At 48.1% G+C, this 20,540-nt stretch overlaps 1 protein-coding gene across 1 annotated transcript; it reads left to right on the top strand.

The window, feature by feature from the left end:
* The first annotated feature begins 243 nt into the window (after positions 1-243).
* Positions 244-18,639, top strand: EMP1 (epithelial membrane protein 1). Its single transcript, XM_006192119.3, has 5 exons — positions 244-401; positions 13,641-13,753; positions 15,411-15,510; positions 15,623-15,763; positions 16,403-18,639. The coding sequence occupies exons 2-5, from the start codon at positions 13,676-13,678 to the stop codon at positions 16,567-16,569; spliced, it is 486 nt and encodes a 161-aa protein (XP_006192181.1). The 5' UTR covers positions 244-401; positions 13,641-13,675; the 3' UTR covers positions 16,570-18,639.
* The last annotated feature ends 1,901 nt before the right edge of the window (positions 18,640-20,540 follow it).

Raw genomic sequence — 20,540 nt, 5'->3', positions numbered from 1 at the left:
CCTTTCTGGGGAGGAGGAATGGGCTTCGGTAAACAGATCTATTTGTGTGACTCCTGTTACTCATTCGAAGCCGTGTCACTCATTTTCCACTGTGGTCTGTGCGTCTGAGTCAGAGGGCGCCTCAGCGGGCTTCTCTGAATGGATGGCTCACTCCCAGCTCCCTTGACTGACTGCCAACTTAGCAGGGCGTAGCTTACCAGCACTTTTTTTTTTTTTTTAAGCCAGACTGATTCATAGAAACTCCTTTAAAACACAGTGAAAAGAAACCGCCCATCACACACCCTGCACAGCAGCGCAGGAAACTTATAACCTCGGGAGGCCGGCCCTCCCCTCACTGCAGGCACAGACTTCCAGGAGAGCAGACGCCTGCCACCAGCTCCCGCCGCCCGCTGGACCCTCAGGTAGGACGGCTCCCTGCGCTGCGGGGGAGCCCGGCAGACTTTCTTTCCTCCCCACCGCTCTCCTCCTTCTGACCTCATCAAAGCTTTGCTTTTCCTCTTTCCCTTTGCTATTTTTTCTATGACTCCTTAAACTGTGTCCTTCAAGCTTTTGGCTGCAAGTGGACACAGAGACAACTTTTTCCTTAAGGTTCAGTAAAATACAGTTTGAAGGTGGTGGGGGTGCAGTTCAGGGAGATCAGCAGGGCCGGGCTGTCATTATGTCTTGCGGGACCTGGGCGCTTGCCCTGAAGGTGTGACAGCAGGGGGACTTTGGAGCTCACCGGGACAAGGTGTTCCTTATGGAGGAAACATGGCGCATTTGGGAGATGACATTCTGCACTTGGCAGACTTGTCAGCTCCTCTGTTTCGATTCAAAGTGCTTCAGGACTTGAATTGTTTCTCTGTCTGTTAGTCTTTTGCGGGTGATGGTGGAGAGATACCTGCTTTTCAGTTTATTTGTGTGGTTGCTTTTACTGTGGTCCTTTGGCTTGCTTGTTCACTTTTGTTTAAATTTCAGTGTTTTTTTTTTTCTTTCCACAGGATAGGAGGAGGGGGTGGATTTGTTTTAAAGAAAACCGTTAGAGAGGGAGAGGGAACCGAGTGGGGTTTCAAATGAAATGCGGGAGGGGTTCCTCTGGTGGAGTCAGGAGCCTGATGTGGATTCCAGAGTCCTTTCTCCCCTCGGCCAGATGTGGAAACTGGGTTTGGAGGAGAGGGTGGGGCAGCGGAACTTTATCTGTTCCTGTTTAAAAAAAAAAAAGTTGAATCGTTCTGTGCTTTCACCACAGAAACCCCTGAATTTTAGTGCTGAGTGAAAAGATGGCATATCAGAAATGTTAAAATAATTTCTGTTTTTTTAGGTGGATGTGGGATTTTTCTGCACGGAAGGTAGTGATTGTTTTGGAATATTTGTCTTCTTGCTCTTTCCAAAACGTTGTAGAAATGCAAACACTTGTGCTAATCACGAGGGGAATCTGGAGAAAGAAAGAAGAGGGATTTCTATTTGCTTTTTTTTTTTTTTTTCAGTTAGCATTTTGGTTGAGGTGTGGCCCATTTCAACATAGTTACTGGTGTATCCCCCCCCCCCCCGCCACCACACACACATAAACAAGGCAAGGAGAATGACAGGACTCAGCTTGTCTGACGGAATTAGGCATTTCCTTGAGAAGAGCAGTTCTTTGGAAAGAGAAGATTTAAATGTAATCAGCCTGTGTACCTGGCACAGGCAAGGCTCCTGGTAAAACTGCCCTCAACGGGATGATTAAACAAGTGCAAGGAGCTCCTGCATTTGCTTGAGATGTTTATTTTGTCCAGGATTACATGGATGTGGATTAGGGAAGCCATCATTAAGGGGATTGTAATGATATTCCACGAAGCTCGTACAAATCTCTGAGTCTGTGTAGGTTCAAATGAGAAGGCCAGGTTTAACCTGTCAGCAAACAGAAAGTACTGACAGCTCTGGGGGCATAAACCGTCATGGATCTCATTATTTGCATGGCATTTCACGTTACGCGGTTGTTATATAAATGAGAAAGTGTGCTGCCTGTTACTTCCTGGAGTTTGAGGGCAATTTTTTGAAAATGCATTTCTGATTCCTGCTTTCCCCTCTTCCTCCCAGGAGTAGTGAGAGTTCCTTGGCTGTGGGAGTTTTTCTGGATTTCAGCTCTAAGACTTTGAGGATCCTGAAATGGGAGGGTTGTTTTTCCCTGCTGCCTCCCACCCTCAGAGGTGGATCGAATTCCACCCCAGACTCGGAAGAACGGGGAGGGGGTGGAGGGCTGTCTGGAGGGCTGCAGGATGTCCTGTCTGGTGTCCTGGTCCGAGGACCCCCCCAGATTTTACATTGTTTGAGGATACGACACTGTCCCAGGAGTTGGCAGAAGGCCATCAAGGATCAGCCCAGGGCAGATCGCATCCCAGAACAGAGGCTGGCTGCCTCCCAGGAGTACAGGGCAGCCTCTGAGCAGAGGAAAGACGTCCCTTCCCCTAGACCGCGGAAAAGACTGTGGCTTCCTCAACTCTTTCTGCTTCCGTCCGAGGCCAGGTGTGGCCCATCCAGTTCCCAGGGGCCTCCAGACTCCAGGGGGCCCAGGGAATGAGCCCTACAGAGGCCACTCTGGGGATGCAGACCCTCCTGGCGGGCTGTGGGTGCCTCTGGGGGTTTTGGCTCACGCCAGACCTACTGCGACCATAGGAGAGAAAGCAGTCAGAGACCAAGAGGGCTTAGAGATGAAGACTCCTCAGATCCTGATAGGGGATATACCTAAAAAGTGGCCTCAGAGAAGGGCACACGGCAAATTTAGTTACATTTCATCCTGGATTTTGGGCGTTGAGCTTGGGAGGAATCTTGGAGGTCAGCTCGTTCATTCTCCTACTATATGCAGAAATCTTACTTTCATTCCACCTTGGACAGATGGGCGTTTTACATTTCCCTAAAGTTTCCAGAGAAGGGGCTTGCTACCTCCGAGCGCACCTCCGTGCTCACCCCCTTTGCCGGACAGCTCTAATTATGAGAGTTTCTTAAATCCAGCAAAATTGACTTCTCTGTAACTTCTGCACTTCGTTCCTAGTTTCGCAGTCCTAAAAATACCTGTTCCATTCTTGTTGTCCTTGACCCACTCAATGTTCTTTATCTTCTAAGCACTTGACCCTCATTTAATATTTAATGGATAAAAGTTGATGAATCTGTATTATTGTTATTATTAATACCTAAGACTCAGAAAGCTTTGAAGCTTTGAAACTCTGCACATTAGGTGTCCACACTCAAGTGACTGGATCCTGATGTCTTTCACTTTCTCAACACGTGCATACGGCTCCCTCTTTAGCTGACGCGTGTGTATATGGAGCTGCCCAGGACGGAAGCTCAGAGACACGTAGGGACTCTCAGATATACCTGCTCAGAGCGACACACCCAGTTGCTCCCTCGAGGTCATGGTTAAATCAATCCAATACCAGAAACAGCTTCTCACTTGGCCTTGCGGGGCTGGTCCATAGTTCATGGTGTTCACGCCTCTACAGTGTTCCCTCCTGTCATCGTAAGTACAGGAACAGACTGCCAAGCCAATGTAACCTCGGTCCTATTGCTGGCTGGCAGTCTGGATGCCCATCCCCTGAAAGGAGCTCATGACAGTTAACTAGTGAGCAACTGGAATTTTCTCACCATCAACTTCCCTTTGCTGTCACTCTTCCCAGTTGTGCCCAGAGGACCCTGGATTTCTCTTCAGTAATCAAGGGAGCCCAGATACGCTTCCAATTAGGAGTTTGCTTGAATTCCTAAGACCCCAGCCCCAAACACACACGTCTTAAGACCACTCTTTGGAACACTCCAGGTTACAAGTCATTTCTCTCAATTTAAGCTGGAGACCCACTAATACGGAAGCCCAAAGATACAAGTAGAGGCCCTTGTGAGGATTGCTGCTTCTCTCTCTTCCTTTTTAACAAAATATTTGGCTCCACATTCTGCTCCCTGCTGTGGAAATGGCATTTCTCGGGGACTAAAACGGACTCCTCTGTTCTTTGTGCCAGTGGCCTGTGGCAGTTTTCATATTTCCCGAGCCTGTTTCATGAATTCTCCCTTCAAATGGGAATAATTAATGTTGAGAACTCACAAGGCACATGTTGAAACTGGTGGTAAGCATCCTCGGGTAGGTGCAAGACGGGTGAACAGGAAGATGGAGGGACTGTGGTCTTGTCCCGACTCTGCTAAGTGTCGTGGGCAGGACGCAGGTCTTCTGGCTGGAGGGCACTGAGCCTGGGGGTCTCTGCCCCTTGTGGCTCTGAGACTCTTGTTCTAAGTTCCCACCATTCTTGTTCTGAGAAAGAAATCCCTTGGCTCAGGCTAACAGCGAGTTTACTCCATAAAAATTGGTAGAGAAGTGGCATGAAGCAGCACGCTGCATGGGAACAGGCTTCTTAGGGAGGTCGGAGGACCCAGGCGGCCTCCTCTGCTCCACACACGCCCAGATTCCTTAGGCACGTGGCCCGAGGGCTTTACCGGCAGGGAGCAGTGAGCATTCACCCAGCTCCCCGAAGAAGTGGAAGAGGTTTGATTTATGAAACTTAAAGGGCGCCAGCTCAGAGGAGAAGGGCTAGGCTCTCGAAGCCTCGTTAAGACACTGACAACAGCAAGGGATTCGCCAGGAACCAAACCAGGCTCAGCGAGGCCTGGAGCTGGTCCTGGGAGAGGAGCCCCACCCTCTTGTCAAGGAGGGTGTGGCCCTAAGGGTGTGGTTGAGAGCGGCTGGTCAGGGAATCGCCTTAGAGGAGGAAAGAGAAGGTACGAGGAGGAAGAGGGCGGGGAGCAAGGGGGGCTGCGTGTGTTTCCTTAGGCCTGCGCGTTGCGGGGAAAGAGGGGGATGGGTGGAAAGGCCTAAAAGAGGGAGAAAGAGCAAGTGGAAAGAGACGGCCAAGGAGGAGAAACAACAAGGCAGATGTGTGAGGATGCTGCACACCTGACTCCCTCTCCTCTGGTCTGGGGACCCCCGTCCTCAACATCTCAGGACCGTCCTTAGGGCCAAGTATTCTGTGCTCCCCACACCGTGAAGAATCTTTGTTGCTTGGCAACATTTGAGTTTCTATTGAGTATTTGTGCCAACGGGGGTGGTGGTGGGGGTGATCTTCCCCCTCCCCGCTGGACATTCCTTCCCTTTTCAGAAGGATCAGATCAGGGCTGAGTGCAGAATGAGGTCTCTGACACTTTGACTTCTTTCAAATAATTGGGGCTGGAGCTGGGGACTTGGAGAGAAGTTTAGTTTCATGAAACCAGCCCTGTGTCTGCACTTACTTCACAGAAAGTGGTGGGCTTCACCCTGATTCTGCTTTCACTCTGGGGACCTGCCTTCCCTCCTTTGTCAAGGAATTGGACTGAACAGCCTCAGCCCCGCTGAGCCTCGAAACAACCAATGGCCCCCAGGGAGAGAAACGAAGCCCACAGCCCACCCCGAGCACTGAGGGTGCCCCGGAGGCGCCCGCATCCCTCCCAGCCCTGCCGCCTCCCCAGCCCTGCTGGTTGAAGCCTGCTGCCGCCACCTATTGTCGGGCCCGCCCAAGCGCCGATGGGGCTCGGCCACACCTTGATTTTCTTCCCAAATCCTACTTATTATCTTGGCAGCCTCTCCCTCCGAGACATTCTGGCCGCCAGAACACTCCTCTTTCGTCAGAAGCAGAAGACAACGGAGCTTCCGTCCTCGCCCAGGGGACAAGGCCTGATGGCCGGACCAGCTGTGGCCTGGGGGCGTGGGCTGGGCCCAGACTCCCCGCCCAGGTCTGGCCCGAGCCTTTGCAGATGCTGCCCAGATCCACCCCCGCCCTGGACACAAAAGAAGACAAGGGGAAATGAGAGAGAGAGAGGTTATTCTCCTTGGGAACATTTGCAAAAACAAGATTCATGCTGCTGGTTTGCTTTTAGCAGAGTTCTTGGCCCTCAGATCCTGCCAGAGAAGCTTTGAGCCCATCCTGCCGGGCCTAGGCCCTCATTCTTCATAAAAGAACAGAAAGAATAACCAACAACCAAACAGCCTTTGCTCCGTGTCAGGCCCGGGCCCTTCAGTCCTCGCACTAATGCTGTGAGGTCTGCAGATCACAGGTAGAATGTGCTGGCGTCACCGCGATGTATGCCTCCAGCATCCTACAATTCTACACGCCAACTAGACCTCACGAAAACTGAAATTAAAAAAAAAAAAGTGGTGCAGGCAGGAGCTGAACCCGGAATCCATGCTCTTTACTACTCAATCCTGTGTCTCTCGAGGACTCACTGGCCAAAGAGGTCATGTCCCTTCCCCAAAGTCAGCAGTTAGTCCGAGGCAGAATTTTTATGACAATCTGATTGTCTAATAGGTGCTTTTTTTCTTTCTTTCTCTCTTTTTGCCCTTAAACAACATGCTGGTCTTCCTACCTGCCCCCTGACCCCACCCTGTTCTTCATCGCTAACAATGTGAGAATCACGCTGGTCTGTACCAGGGCCAGATAAACAAACACCACTCTTTCAATAACAGCCCCCACTTATGAGAGCCCACGTTTGGGAGATGCCGTCCCCTTGATCCCAGGACCATGAAAAAATAGTCATTTTCTTGGAAGCCTGTGGGTCCCTGTTACTTTCGCTGCTTGATTGGTGTTTCTCCTGGTGGTAAAAAACTGCCATGTGCTCCAACACATCAGGCCCTGGCATGGTGTGTACACGGCGAGGCACAGGATGATGTGCTTTCCTTCCACACCCAAACATCAGACATCCAGAAGCAGGAGGAAATGGCCCTTTAGGATTCTTTTTCTCCACATGTTTCCCACGGAGACGTGAAGGCCTCTCCCCTCCCACCCCCTCCGTAAAAACAATATTTAGAATGGAAAAGTACACTTGACATAAAACAACAATAACAATGGTCATCCAAGGTCTCATCCACTCTGCCTGCCTTTAATCCCAGCCTTTTCTGCCTCCGGATACATCCTCTATGGCTGCTCCCCAAAGAGAGTGTTTCCTTTTCTGCTTTTGTGGTAAATGGACATCCATACTGCCAGCCCAAATGGTCCTCAGTGGGAAACAGACACATCAAAACAAACCAGCAAAAGCAAAGTAATGTGGACGGGGAGACGACAGAGAGGCGTCGGCGCCGCCACCCTGCACAGCGTCTGCAGAAGCACAGCCCCAGTTTTGGGTGCGACGCTGTGGAGGACGTGGATGGGCAGATGACCAGGCGTGGCCTTGCCTTTCAGCTTTCCTAGTGCCTGGGAGGAGGCATCTGGGTTGGATGGGATGAGAAAACTTTCTTCAGAGTTCACGGTTATCCAGAAAGAGATGCGGATTTCACTGTGGGGAAAACATCAATCAGTGAAAAGACAGAGTCGCGTCTGGAGGTGGCCGAGGCATCTCAGGACTGTGTTATGACTTGCTGGAGATCGGGGGGATCTCAGGTGACGTCCTTGGCTAATTCCCTGATAACCTGGAAGGTCTGCTGTAGAGTGGCCATTTCAGAAAAGTGCTAAAGAGGAAGCATTAGACAAAGGGCAGAACTAAGATCAGGGTAGCTGCTGCCAAGAGCAGGCTCTGATGCATGGTCAGCACTTTTCTAATGGAAGTGGGGGGTCTTGGTAGATAGTGAGCTCCCCACGACTGGAGGAATTTAAGCGTGATTTAGGTAGTTCCTTGGTGTAGAGTTGTAGATGAGTTTCATGTATTGGGAAGGAATTTTAAAGCCCCATTTCAGTCCAGAGAGTCTATAATTTAAAGAGGTAGGTTGGAAAGTTAAATCTGTACACAAAATAGGGTTTAGGAGTTTAAGATATTTTCTTTGCATTCCCTTGTTTCCACTTGAATAAAAGGCAACAAACAAGTATATATCCTTGCATATTTAAATGTCAAAGATACTAGGGAATATTCACAGTGTGTTGCAGTAAGATGCTTAATACATAGTTATGGTAACACATAAATAATTTCTAAAAATAATCCAGGACTAAAGTTCACATATATAAAGAAGGAGAATCATTTTCTGTCTGGAATTCTGCTGTTTATCATGAAGACTTCAGTCACTTTGACATTGACTATTTTTCTGCAGAGAAGAAAATATTGTCTTCCTTGATTCATTTATTTGCTCACTAAACAGATATTTGGTGCCTGTCATAGACAAGATTCTCTTTTCAGGAACTTAGAATCTTAGGGGTGGGGAAGCCAAACATTTTCATAAATAACTGTTACTAGGCGGGCTACCACTCGTGGTTTTAATAACAGGAGGAAAATGACTACTTCTGTCCTATGTATCTGGGAAGGCTTCCTAGAGGAGGCAGAATTTGAGCTTCTTTGAAAAGAAATTGATAGGTAGTTACTGGAGGATGGATGGAAAAACAGACCTTTTTTGGGGAAACTGAATTCCTAGGATTCCCAGTCCAGCATGAGATGTTTGGATCCTCTTTCCTGATTGATGGTGGGGTTTCTGGAGGATTTTGAGCAGAGGAGGGACAAGGTCAGATAACCCAGTGGCACAGAGGATGTGCTAAAAGAGCGAGGAGTTGAGAGAGAGGATCATGGGAGATGCTGATGGTCCTGAACTGGACAATGACAATGGGAGTGGAAAGAAAGGAACGCACAGGAGATAATACTGGAGGAAGAATGCAGGAACTGACTGTGATGTTTTCGGCAATAAAACTGGGGTGAGGGGAAGGAGCGGTGGGTACTTTGGCAGCGGGTCATCCTTGCTCCTGTCTCCCCAGAAAAGCCTGGGCTGTCTTCAGCTGTCAGGGAAATGACCGCGCTGTCTTCTGGCTTCTCAGAAAGCTCTCCTGCGCCATCTGGTAGAGGATGCCTCCACTTTGCCTTTGTCTGGGGGACTCCCACCCACTCTGGTGAATCATGGACATTTGAGCTCTGTGGGACTCCCCCATTACTCACACAGCTCCCAGCTCCCCGTTTCTGATTATGTGACACCCGCAGGCTCAGACTAGTTCTTCAGTGACTCAAGCCCAGGATTTCCATCACTTCTTTGCTGGAGGAGTAGGTTTTTGGTGCTGCTGTTTTGTTGTCTAGCTCCCAGGTGATTGTTCCTTAGACCACCCCACAGCACTGCTTCCCCCAGACTCTGGTGGCCAGTTCAGTAAACACACAGACTGCAGGGCAGGAAGAAGTTATCTGACCCCTAGCTTGGCAGTCATGGAGCCAAATGACCAACATCTCAACTCCCCTACTGTCCCTTTGGAAGTTAATGATTCTCAAAACCTCTGTAGTCTTAGTTACCCAACAGAAAAAAAAAGGGGGGTGTCCACAGAGGCCTGATTGATTTCTCATGGTCAGAGTGCCCTAAAAGTGTCAGGCTACCTGAAAAAGGCAAAGGGGCGATGGAAGGCAGTCTCAGGGCTGTGTTCCTTTGATTCTTTCATTTTGGGGGGAGTGGGTATTGAAAGGAGGTGCAAAACTAATAAAGATTCAAGTGGACGCAGCCAACTAGAGAGGACAGTTCTCCCCATCCCCCACATTAGTTAGGCATTTCCAGCTCCAATCACCAGCAGCTGAAATGGTCAGGGCCATTTTCACCGCCTGTAATGGATCCCCTGTGAGCAAAGGACTTCGTCCAGATCTAGAATGGGCGGTGGTTGTGAGGCTCACATCAGGGCCCGGAACATGGAGAGACCGCTGGCTCTAATGTGGCCCAGGGGATGAGGGAAGAAAAGGGGAAGTGTGGTCAGAAACTGAAGCTGGCGGTGCTGGGAAGGGAAGTGGCAGGGCTGTCGTTAGGGCAGAAGGGAGAACAGGAGAAGGGTAGCAGAGAGCGTGTGTGGCTCTACGTCTCTAACCTCCGTTTCTCTTAACCATGATTTCTCTCCAGAGTCAGCATTCATGCCTCCTATACGTTTCTCAGTTTCCCACCCAGCCCCATGGAGCCCTGACCACCCCTGTCCCAAACCTATTGGGTAGCTGAGGGTAAAGGGAACAATCCCGCTTTGCTTAGAGTGACAAGTGGAGAAACATGTCCTTGGCACCCGCCACAGAACAGTCAGTGGACAGCCTATCCTTTGAGAACGCTGTGAATTCACTGGCTCTGGTGGCCTGGGGCCAACTCCAAGCACCACAGATAATGTGGTTATGGAAGTCCCCAACCACCACGTGACAAACTTGAGGACTGCCTCAGTGCGCTGGTGCTCTGAGAGGCGGGTGCTGCGCCCAGCCCTTCAGAGCTGCAGCGCTGCTCTGTTGATCTTTACTCCCGGGTTTGAGTTGCCTGGCTAGGACTAGGGGCGTGCTTTCCACTGGAGAGAACCATCCATAGCCTTTTGGAGAGAACCCAGTTATTGTGTTAGTGAAATATACTGCCAGGAAGGAAAGTTGTAGCAGCCGATACTTCCAAAGACATAAATGCTCAGAAACGGTCTCTTTTCAGTGCTTTTCTGTGGAGTGAGGCACACAGCAGGGCAGGGAGTGAGGCTCTCCGAAGGCCGCACTGCTTGTAACGGGCGGATGGAAGTCTCAGGAGCACAGGATCTTCTTTATACCCAAACTGTTTGATAGGTCCCCGCTCACCTCTTAGGTACCACTCAGCGTAGTCCCTGCAGAGCTCAAGGATTGCCTCTCCCCCTCCCACCTCCCTCTGGACCAGGGTTTCTCTGCTGGGGGGGGGGGGGTCCTCTAGTAGAGGGACCGGGTATCTTGGGATGATCCAGGCCAGGTAGTTAAGAAGACAGTTGATTCTGTTTCCAGATGTCTTGGGGAGGGCCCCTGAAATGAAAGGAAGCCCCTCTAAGCTGATAATGGATGATACTAATTAAAACCCGACAAACTGGGGGCAATGAAAAGATGGAGCAAGTTCCTCTATGTGTTACACCACAGCTGCAGCCAAACAGCTCTGACTTCTGGCTCAACACAGCAGGCCAAAGCAGAGAGAATGGTGTGTGCCGTACACGGAAGAACCCTTGTTCATCCAAGATATTTTGCACCTTTCTTTGGTGAAAAGATGTGGCATATGATTACAAAAATCTAACTGCCCTGAAAGGGAGTCGCTTCCTCGCTTGATTCCCCCACCCGCGCCCCCGGCCTGCGCTCCACGGGGGGATGATGACCAGAGGGGCTGTGGTTTAGATCAGAAGGGAGGTCCAGTGGCCAGGAACTCCGTGCCCTGGGGGCACGGTGCATGCGCCAAGGTGGAGGTTCAGGGCATATGGAAGGGGATAATGTTCAAGTCTTAAAGGAGAGATCTTGAGCCGGGGCAAGAGGAATCAGACTGGACTTTGAAGGGTTACAGAGCAATCCAAGGAGACAGAAAATCCAGCTCAGTCCCTAGAAGCAGGTAAGGGAGGAAACATAACATTTTCCTCCACGCCATTTAAGAGGCTTCTCTTGGTGTCTTATATTCCGTCCTTGGCCCCTCAACCCCTAATGGGAGAGGATGTTTGTCAATTAGAAGCAAAGGAATAAAAAAGTCATTTATAGGGCCCAAGGAGGATTAAACATAAGACTCATTATATAATAAATTAATTCCCTGCATTTAGGGAATTAAATCATGCCTGTTCCCATCCCCATGGAGGGGTGAGGTCAGGACCTAGTGATGGATCTTGGGGATGTGGAGAGGATGGTCAGGCACAGGGCTGAAAAGGGTGAGCTTTCTCCTCCTCATCCCCGAGGGTGTGTTCCCCGTGGTCCCCCCACTCACGGGGCGAGGATTAGGCGTAGTGACAATTCCTAAGGGCACCAAAATGTTTTGATACACACAGCCTTGTGAACTGAATAGCAGACATCCTACCGCTTGTACTTGGCGTGGCGCAGCGTGGTGACCGCCACCTGGGCTGGGTTGGCAACAGCGACTCAGTTTTGTAGGGTAATAATCGTAGTACTGGTAACACAACCAATGCAACCTCGGCAGTATCTGTCGCGTGCCGGGGGCTGCGCTAGAAGCTCCACCTACATGATCCAATGTGACCCCCCCCACTTCCCTGCACAATTAGCATTTCAGCCCCCACTTCGTATCGGAGGACCCTGAGACCAAACGGTTGAACAACTTTATATGATTTGAACTCAACCTTGGTCTAATTCAGAAACTTCTAACTGTGCATGAAAGTCAAGCAGAAAATTGTTGGAGGTGTGCAGCTACCTGAGAGAAGCGAAAACGAATTTGAATGCGCGGGGAGATTATTCACGGCAGGTGTGAGAGCTCCAAGCTCTCCCCTGAAGCGGCAGGATAAACTTCATCATTTTTGTCATCCACAGTTGAATTGGACACATTTCTACAAAAAGAGCCTAGGTTGCAGGGAAGTGCTCAGATGGGGAAGGAGGGTAGTGGTGGTTGGAATGGGCTGGGGTGGACAGTGGAGACCAGGGTCTGCCTCTCCTTCCTGGCCTGTCAGGAGTGAGGCACACTCTAGATCATTCTAGATTCTGAGTGCCTGCTGAGGAAAGGGAGATGAGAGAAAAAGCTCTGGAAGGGTTGGAATGATTGTACCGGTGCTCTCCAATACGTAACCTGGTCCAGTGTGAAAATGACTCAGATGCACTCAAAGCTTCAATTAAATTAGGTGGAGGGAGAGAGGGAAGTGGGACAGTTGCTGGAGGAGCACAGCCAGCTCCTCCCTGGGCGGGGGCAGCCACACATCCACCCTGCCTAGCGTGGGAAGCACCTGAGCCCTTTCCTTCTGAAGTTCCCGCAAGCCCGCATTGCACCTGACCTGCCTTGGGCATCACAAAGCCCTCTTGCATGTGACATTAAAAGCGCCTCCCCCTCCCGCAGCCTTCACACTTCCTTTATTTTCTAGGCTTTACGATCAGTGGGCTCCCTTCTTCTGCTCTGCTGAGATTATGGCTGAACGCTTCTGTTTGTCCATGCACATTCTTAATCTATATCATTTCCCCATCCTTCCACCCGCTGTGGGAATGAGGCCTGAGGGACTGGAATTGGGGGCGATGTCTCACACAAGCAGAAGGCACTGTTTGGTGGTCTCTCAAGCCACCTCCTTCTAAAAAGCCCCCGGAACTGTCATACTGAGTCGTAGGAAATAAAACCCTCTGCCCCCAGACCAACAGCAAAGTCCCGACTGCGACACAGCCCACAGGCTCAGGTGCAGTGATACAAGTCTAAAATGCCCCATTAGTAGGTGACCAGACCATTAAATTGGAATTAGGTTGTTATCATTATTGAGTACCGAACAGCATTATTATAATAGACGTTGTGGCTCTCACATTTTATATCTCATCCGGGATCAAATTAGTAGCCTGCTCAGTCCATAGGGCATCGAGAAATAGCTGGAATTCTGCAGGAAGGCATCCACTTCTGTTGAAATAGCTGGGTGAGCAGTTTGACAGCAGTGTGGACACTTCCCTAGTGGAAAATGGAAATTTATGTGACCTGGTTGCACAGAGATCTGGAAATTATAGCTCTCAAAGGCCTTTTAAAAGTCAAAGTCCTACTTTTGGCCCCTAAAACACAAACAAAATAAAATAATAACAGTTATCATAAAATTTTCTTGTTTTGAAACAGGCTGCATTAGAGGGATGAGCATATAAATACCTCAGAGGCAGAATTATTTCCATTTAGATGTATGTAAATAGACAAATAGGCACCCGGGGAACTGGGCTACCTAAGTGTTTTCAGGAGTTTATGATGAAATTGTGATAGTTTTTTTATGGCAACTCCTCCTGGTTTCAGCAGATCGTCCACCTGTGTGGGAAAGCGGAATTATTGTATTGGGTCTGACACTAACCTCTCCTTTCCCTTTTGTGTTCGCCTTTCTTTTCAGAGCTTTCTTCACTCCCAAGCCCTCAAAAAGCCAAGATGTTGGTGTTACTGGCTGGTATCTTTGTGGTCCACATTGCCACCGTCATCATGTTATTTGTTTCCACCATCGCCAACGTGAGTTGTGTTCTTTAGCACATCTGTTCATTCAGAAGTTATTTGAATATGTATGTAAAGTGCTACAAAAGAGGTTTAAGCCACAGTCCTTGCCCTTCATGAACTTACAGCTTGGTCGTGGGAAAAAAGAAACACACACCTGCACTTCAAACAACTAAGTAGCAAGTGTTTATAGGAGTGATCCCGCCAGGCTGGGGAACGGAGTGAGGCTCCTCAGTGGAGGGGGAGCTTGGAGGGTGGGTAGATGGGCGGGGCTTCTCTCTGCTAAAGATGTGGGGGGGGGGGGGGAATGGACCAGGGGGCTGCATCCCAGGCAGGCTTGCCAGCCAAGGAGCCCAAGTGACAGGGACAAACTTTGTTCAGGGCATAATGAGGACATTCGTGTGGCACGAGCAGAACTTCCTTTCCTTCTGGGAACCTTGATTAAAAGGATAGATGGGGATGAGAGACTATGGTGGCCTGACCAGAAAATTCAAGTTCTGAGCAGAGAGCAGCATATGAAAGTGGAATTTTGCAAGATTAGCCTGGTTGCCCTGAATTAACTCAAACAAAAACCACCAAAAAATAGGAAGGTGCCAAGTCTCTTCTCTTTGAACCTTGGGCTACTCTGACCTCTAGTGGTAGTTTGCAGCGTTCAACTTCCTTTTAGTTGTGCTTTTCTCAGGAAAAAAACAGGGCAGCTCCTTGGATGCAAAAACCAAGGCCACCCATCACTAGACAGACCAAGATGGCTCCAGAATCTGTTTAGGTCCCTGTTGCAGTTGAAGGATAAATGGGTTTTAAAGTTCAGGTAGAAGAGTTTTGCCAACATGGGTGAGTGTGATTATAAGCAGGGCTAATGTAAGCATTACCATGATGAGACAGAACCTTCCCCCCATGTAGCCCCTTCCAGACTCATTTAGCCATTCTGTATGCCAACCCCCAAGTCTCTCAGGATTAACAGTTCTGATAAATGACTTCAAACTGTATTAGTGGATACCAAGGGCTGAATGTCTGAATTATCAGCCTCTAATATGGGGCTTGGCACTCAGCTGTTTACTGAATCAAGAACAGGCAGGCGAGCTGACACCCTGGGCCTTGCTTTTCCAATAACTGGTGTTTTAACGGACACTCTGTGTGGACAAGGCTGGGTGTTTGTTTTCCATTCCACACACTCTTTTCTCACTTTTCTCTTGGGACTTTTGTGACTTCAGTTTTAGTGGGACCTTATTTCCACCAAGAGAAGGGCTGCTGAGCTGTATACATATGGTATCATATTTAAGACTCAGTCCTTTTGAAGAGTATTTGAAAAAAAAATTTTAAATTAATAAACCCATGGTAAAAATATATATTTAAAACACTACCAGTAACAGTATTAGAGATAATTTTGACAAAGCCATGACTAAAGTACGTGAAAATGTACCAAGAATAATTATTCAGGTTATGTTAATTTTTAAGTAAGATATTACGTTTTTAAATGTTGCTTTAATAAACATTGTTTGGGGAGAAAATTTTGGTTTTGAAATAATTGAATATGATTATTTTATGTCTACAAATAAATTTAATTTGTCAATTAAAAAAAAAGAATTGGTCCTGACACAGGCTGATCTGTCGTTTCTTTTTCTTGTAGAGCAGAGGATCTGTTTTTAAACAACTTTTTGTTTCTTTCTGATTTCAGGTCTGGATGGTTTCAAATAACGGAACAGTATCAGTAGGTCTTTGGAAAAACTGTACTACCGATAATGGCTGCCAGGGAGACCTGTCATATGGCGGTGAAGGTATATACAAAGATACTGTACTCGGGGCTGGCAGTTCGCGCTCAGGGAGAGACCAGCCCCCTGGGGACTGGTTAGCCTAACATCCTCACTCCCTCCCGCCCTGTGTCCACAGACGCCCTCAAGACAGTGCAGGCCTTCATGATCCTGTCCATCATCTTCTCCGTCATCTCCCTCGTGGTCTTCGTGTTCCAGCTCTTCACCATGGAGAAAGGCAACCGCTTCTTCCTCTCGGGGGCCACCATGCTGGTGTGCTGTGAGTATCAGTTTACACTGAAAAAAGGTTCCACGTCGCTCTGAGCGTGGATGTTCAGCTTCAAGAGCTGAGCACATGCTGCTGCGAAATTGCCTTACACAGTTTTCTCCTGTGGTTCTTTGTACTCTTTTTGGAGAACCCCTGATAGTTGCTTGGAATAACAACCCTTATCTGCTTCATTGTTTAAAGCTGGGGCTCCAGGGCGACTATCCCTGCCCATTGGTAGCTTGTATAACAAACACGTGAAGGGGTGGGAACGTGGGGGTCCTTAGATGAAACCACTACCACAATGCATGCGATGAATGCAGTTTGTTGAAAGGCTGTGTTCTGCACCCCCGGGGCAGCCTGCCCTCAAGTGCTGGGGCTCAGTCAGGAAAGCCAGGTGGTGGACCTGAGATTCTGGGTTTTACTTTACAGACACACAAACCAGTGCCAATGTGAGAACCCAAGTACCTCTGATCTAGCAACACAACCATCGAGCTTGGTTCAGGGCACACTGTTGGGGGCTGAGCAGCCAGATTTCATTTTCCCCTTGCTCGTGAGGGAAATAGGCTCTTTCTAAAATTATAAAATCTTTTCCTTGGTCTTAATGTTAAAAAAACCAAACCAACAGCTAACCGTTTTCTCCCCCTCCTGCAGGGCTGTGCATCCTGGTGGGCGCCTCCATCTACACGAATCACTATGCCAACGGTTCTAAAACCGGAGTGCAGGAGAGTCACCATGGCTATTCCTTCATCCTGTCCTGGATCTGCTTCTGCTTCAGCCTCATCATTGGCTTTCTCTATCTGGTCCTGAGAAAGAAATAAGGCTCAGCCATGAATGGGGATCTGGGGGGTGGGGAGGAGGGAGCCGTTGAATCTGGGAGGGAAGTGGAAGTCGCTAAGTAGGAAAAACCAAGAGAGGGAAGGGGGTGGGGGAGGGGAAGAAAGAGGGGAGGGGCGGAAACCCAAACGTTGCTGAGCGGGGCCTGTGCTGTCCAGCCCCCGCCCTGGGAGAAAGCCGTGGGCTAGGACGAATGCTCCCATGATGCGGGCCAGAGGGCCTCCCTCGGCTGTTCTGTTACACACACTGCCTGGGGCCCCACAGCAGCCACGTCTCGGGCTCCACTTCCGAGGGTGAGTTCCGGGTCTCGCCCTGCAGCCCTCAGACCTACTGGCCCGCGTTAACCTAGTGGTACAAGGTCCGGCAAGAGCAGATGTTTTTGCGCGGAGGATACTAAACCTGGGAGCCACCCTGCCCTTCTGACCCAAAGCAGAACATCACAGCGCAGTGTGAAGGGGCTGCAGGAGGCCCGGAGCCAGCGAGCCGTCATCCCTCCTCAGAACAGACAGTTAGCTCTGTGGAAGTCAGCGGTATTTGTGACAAAATGGAAGGAAGGGAGGTCTTGATTAAGGCCAAGTTGGTGGGTTAGCCAAACCGAGAAAGACAGCTTTTCCCAGTGGAAGGCCTGGGGCACGGTCAGGGCCCAGACTAGACCTCACACAGCTGTCCCTCGTGGAGACCTCTTGCTGTGGACTTTGCTAGGCCTCTTGCTTGAAGCCAAGGCAGCTCCCTGAAGTTTCTGTAAAGCCACTAACGACCAATTCAGTGGTGGAAGCACCACGCAAGTTACGGGGACAAGGGGCACTCTCGCAACAAGGCTATATTAGGTTATGTTTTTAGGATCCCCTCTCCGTGCAATCAGTGTTCGTTTTAAGTACCTAACGTGAGACATAGCTCCTGGAAACACAATCTGTTACTCTCCCTCTAAATTCTACACTTTTGAGGAAGTTTTATCCAGTTATCCATGTTGGGGATCAGGGCTCCTGGGCTCAGAGACAGCTGTCGCTTTGGCATGAGCTGGAGCGGTCATCTTCCAGAGGTCCTGCCCAGCCCGCAACACAGGTGAGGCAGGGCAATTCCGGAAGCTTCTTAAAACACATGCAAACCAAAACCGAACAACAGATCGTTGGGTGAAAGGTGCTATATAATTGTCAAGTATTAAACATTCTAGATTTCAGTCACGATAAGAACAGAGTGTCTGTACTTCCGGGAAAATAAGACAATTTCCATGAGAGAAATTAAAATACAGGTGATGGGAAGATATTTTCTTTAAGAAAAAAAATTACCCCCTAACTCTTGTGGTGCCCAGTTGGATGGTAATTGAGCTTGTCTGTTTCCACAAGAGTGTTTCTATAGAGGACTTAGAAGCATGTAGTGTGGTTTTCCTGGTCAAGCAGGCTCTGGCCTGGTGCAGCTATCTTAAGCCATCTCAGATTCTGCCTGGAGGGTTTTATTTTTGGGGGGAAGACATTTCCCTTATCAGTCTGAGATCTACCCTAAGGGAGAACCTGAGACATCTTGCCTACTTTGTTTCTCCTAGCTCCCTTCTCCTCCCATTTCTTATATACTTTTCCTTCTGCCACGATTGCTGGTATTTATGTAAAAGGACTATTACTAAGTATATTTCTTTGTGTTCATTCTGGTTAAGGGAATGTTGAGGGCAGACCACCAAATTGTCTGGGCTGGGGTTAAGCGGTTGGCAAGCAAAACTTGTCAGATGATGAACTTTAAAATTATGATTTAATGATCACACGATTATAGAAGGTTGTCTAATGTGCGGAAATGGGCTTCCATATCAGATATATCCAAAAGAGATACTAGCTTTGTGCTAAAAAGTCACACAATGACTGGAGTGAACTATGTATTCCCTTGTCTTTTACTTTGTTTCCATGACATTTATGTTTCATGTAATTTGCATTACGTTGGTGGGTTGTTCTAGTACTGTATTTGGCTTCTTCTTTAATAGATCGATATTTCATATACTATAATTGTAAATATTTTGATACAAATGTTTATAACTCCAGGTATATAAAAACAGATTCTGATTCCCTTCACCATGTGAATGTTTTCTTTCAAAAAAATGTAAGAACAATATGGCCAATAACTGTGTTTATTCCGAATCGAGTTGTCAATCAGTTTGATTTGGACAACTTGGCATTTATCTGAGACATGAAGCTACTTTCTGGTAATACATTAGGCATTTCTACAATAACTCTTTCAGACAACCGAATGTTATTAAGTATAGTTTTTATCTTGCTTTAATTAAACCTCTTCAGCAAAAAATGGAACTTCATAAGCTGATCCATTAGAGAGAGGCTATGATCTTGAATCAGAATGGCTTGTGACATTAAGAAATGAAATACTTGTAAATTTTCTTTGAAATAATCAACTCCTCTAATGTGTCTTCAACATATAAAGCAATTCACAAAGGCACACATCACATACATTGGCAGGAGCCCATTCGTTGCATGAACTGGGGGGTATGGGCTCTAGGAGAGAAGGAAAGCTTTAATGCTTTCTGGGCTCAGTAAAGGCTGGAATCAAGGGTGGAAAGCAGGGTAGGCGCTGTGAACCCCAGCATCCTGTCAACACCAATATGGTAAGAATGGTTTTAATGTGAACTGGGTAATCTTTCAGTCCCCTGTGGTCTTGGATGAAATAACTGCACAGAGCAATGCACAAAAGAAGACACAACGGAGCCTGAAAATAAAACCTCAGCATATTCTTAAATTAAATTAGTCACATTGCATTGACTATTGATAGCCTCTCAGGGACCCATATGATTCCTTAGATTGCTTCTGGGAGACTAGTGTAGGAGGCGACTCCTCCCCCACATCATATGCCCAGTCATGGATTAGACTTCCAAAGCATCCCCTTCTTCCTCTCTGCCTATGGGTCTTTAGTCAGAATCTCCAACGAACTCCCAGCCCTACTCAAGGTGCCCTCTCCTGCTAAGATGGAATCTTCCACCTCAAAGCCCCGGATGGTGAATGGGGAGGCACAGAACCAATAGGATGGATATATAGATCTCTGTATCTCTATCTATCTATCTATCTATCTATCTATCTATCTATCTATCTGAGAGGGAGAAATATATTTTGATGAATTGGCTCATGTGATTATGAATGCAGGCAAGTCCAAAATGTGCAGGGAGGGCTGGCCGATTGGAGAGTCAGGGGAGAAACCAATACTGTAGTTCAAGTCCAAAGACTTGTATGCTGGCAGAATTTTCCCTTGTTTAGGGGACGTCAGTCTTTTGTTCTATTGAGACCTTTAACTGACTGGATAAGGCCCACCCACATTATGGCAGGTGACCTGCTTTCCTTAAATTCCACTGATTCAAATGTTGATCTTATCCAAAACACCTTCGCAGAAGCATCCAGAATAATGTGGGCACTGTGGCCCAGTCAGGTTGACATATAAAATTAACCATCATTGGTGGGGGTCTAGCTTATTAAGCATTTTCAGAAGTGATTTAAAAGAAGCTTAAACAGTGGAAATCTTTATGTTTACAGCTGACACGTAGCTTTTTAAGTAGCAAAATAGTGAGACATGGGGGTTAACTTGCAGGGTGATGTTGGCTATCCTGTGAAAAGACAGGAAGTTGTCAGAGATCTTTTAAAAGGAGCAGCTTAATGTTGAACTTAATGTCTTAGGGAGAGTCCAACTGAATTGAAGTGGTTAAGTAAACACTTGTAGGTGAAATGGGTCCAACTTACAAGTTTAGGGAAAATAAACGACAGAGCCCTCCACGCCCACTTAAGAATGGGCCCCCTTATTCAAGGTGATAAACCTGAGCTACACCACTCTGCTTTGGACTCAACTATTACAATCCCTGTGCAAAACTTCACAGTTTCAGACACAGAAAAAAATTTCAGAAAGGCTTTCAAAGAAGGCCTGTGAAAACTAAGAGGAGATTGCGCCATGGTTTTGCAGGGGAGGCTTGGTGCTGGGC

This window comes from Camelus ferus, chromosome 34, assembly GCF_009834535.1.
Source record: "Camelus ferus isolate YT-003-E chromosome 34, BCGSAC_Cfer_1.0, whole genome shotgun sequence".
Taxonomy (NCBI): domain Eukaryota; kingdom Metazoa; phylum Chordata; class Mammalia; order Artiodactyla; family Camelidae; genus Camelus; species Camelus ferus.
This window is presented reverse-complemented; position numbering and strand designations above follow the sequence as displayed.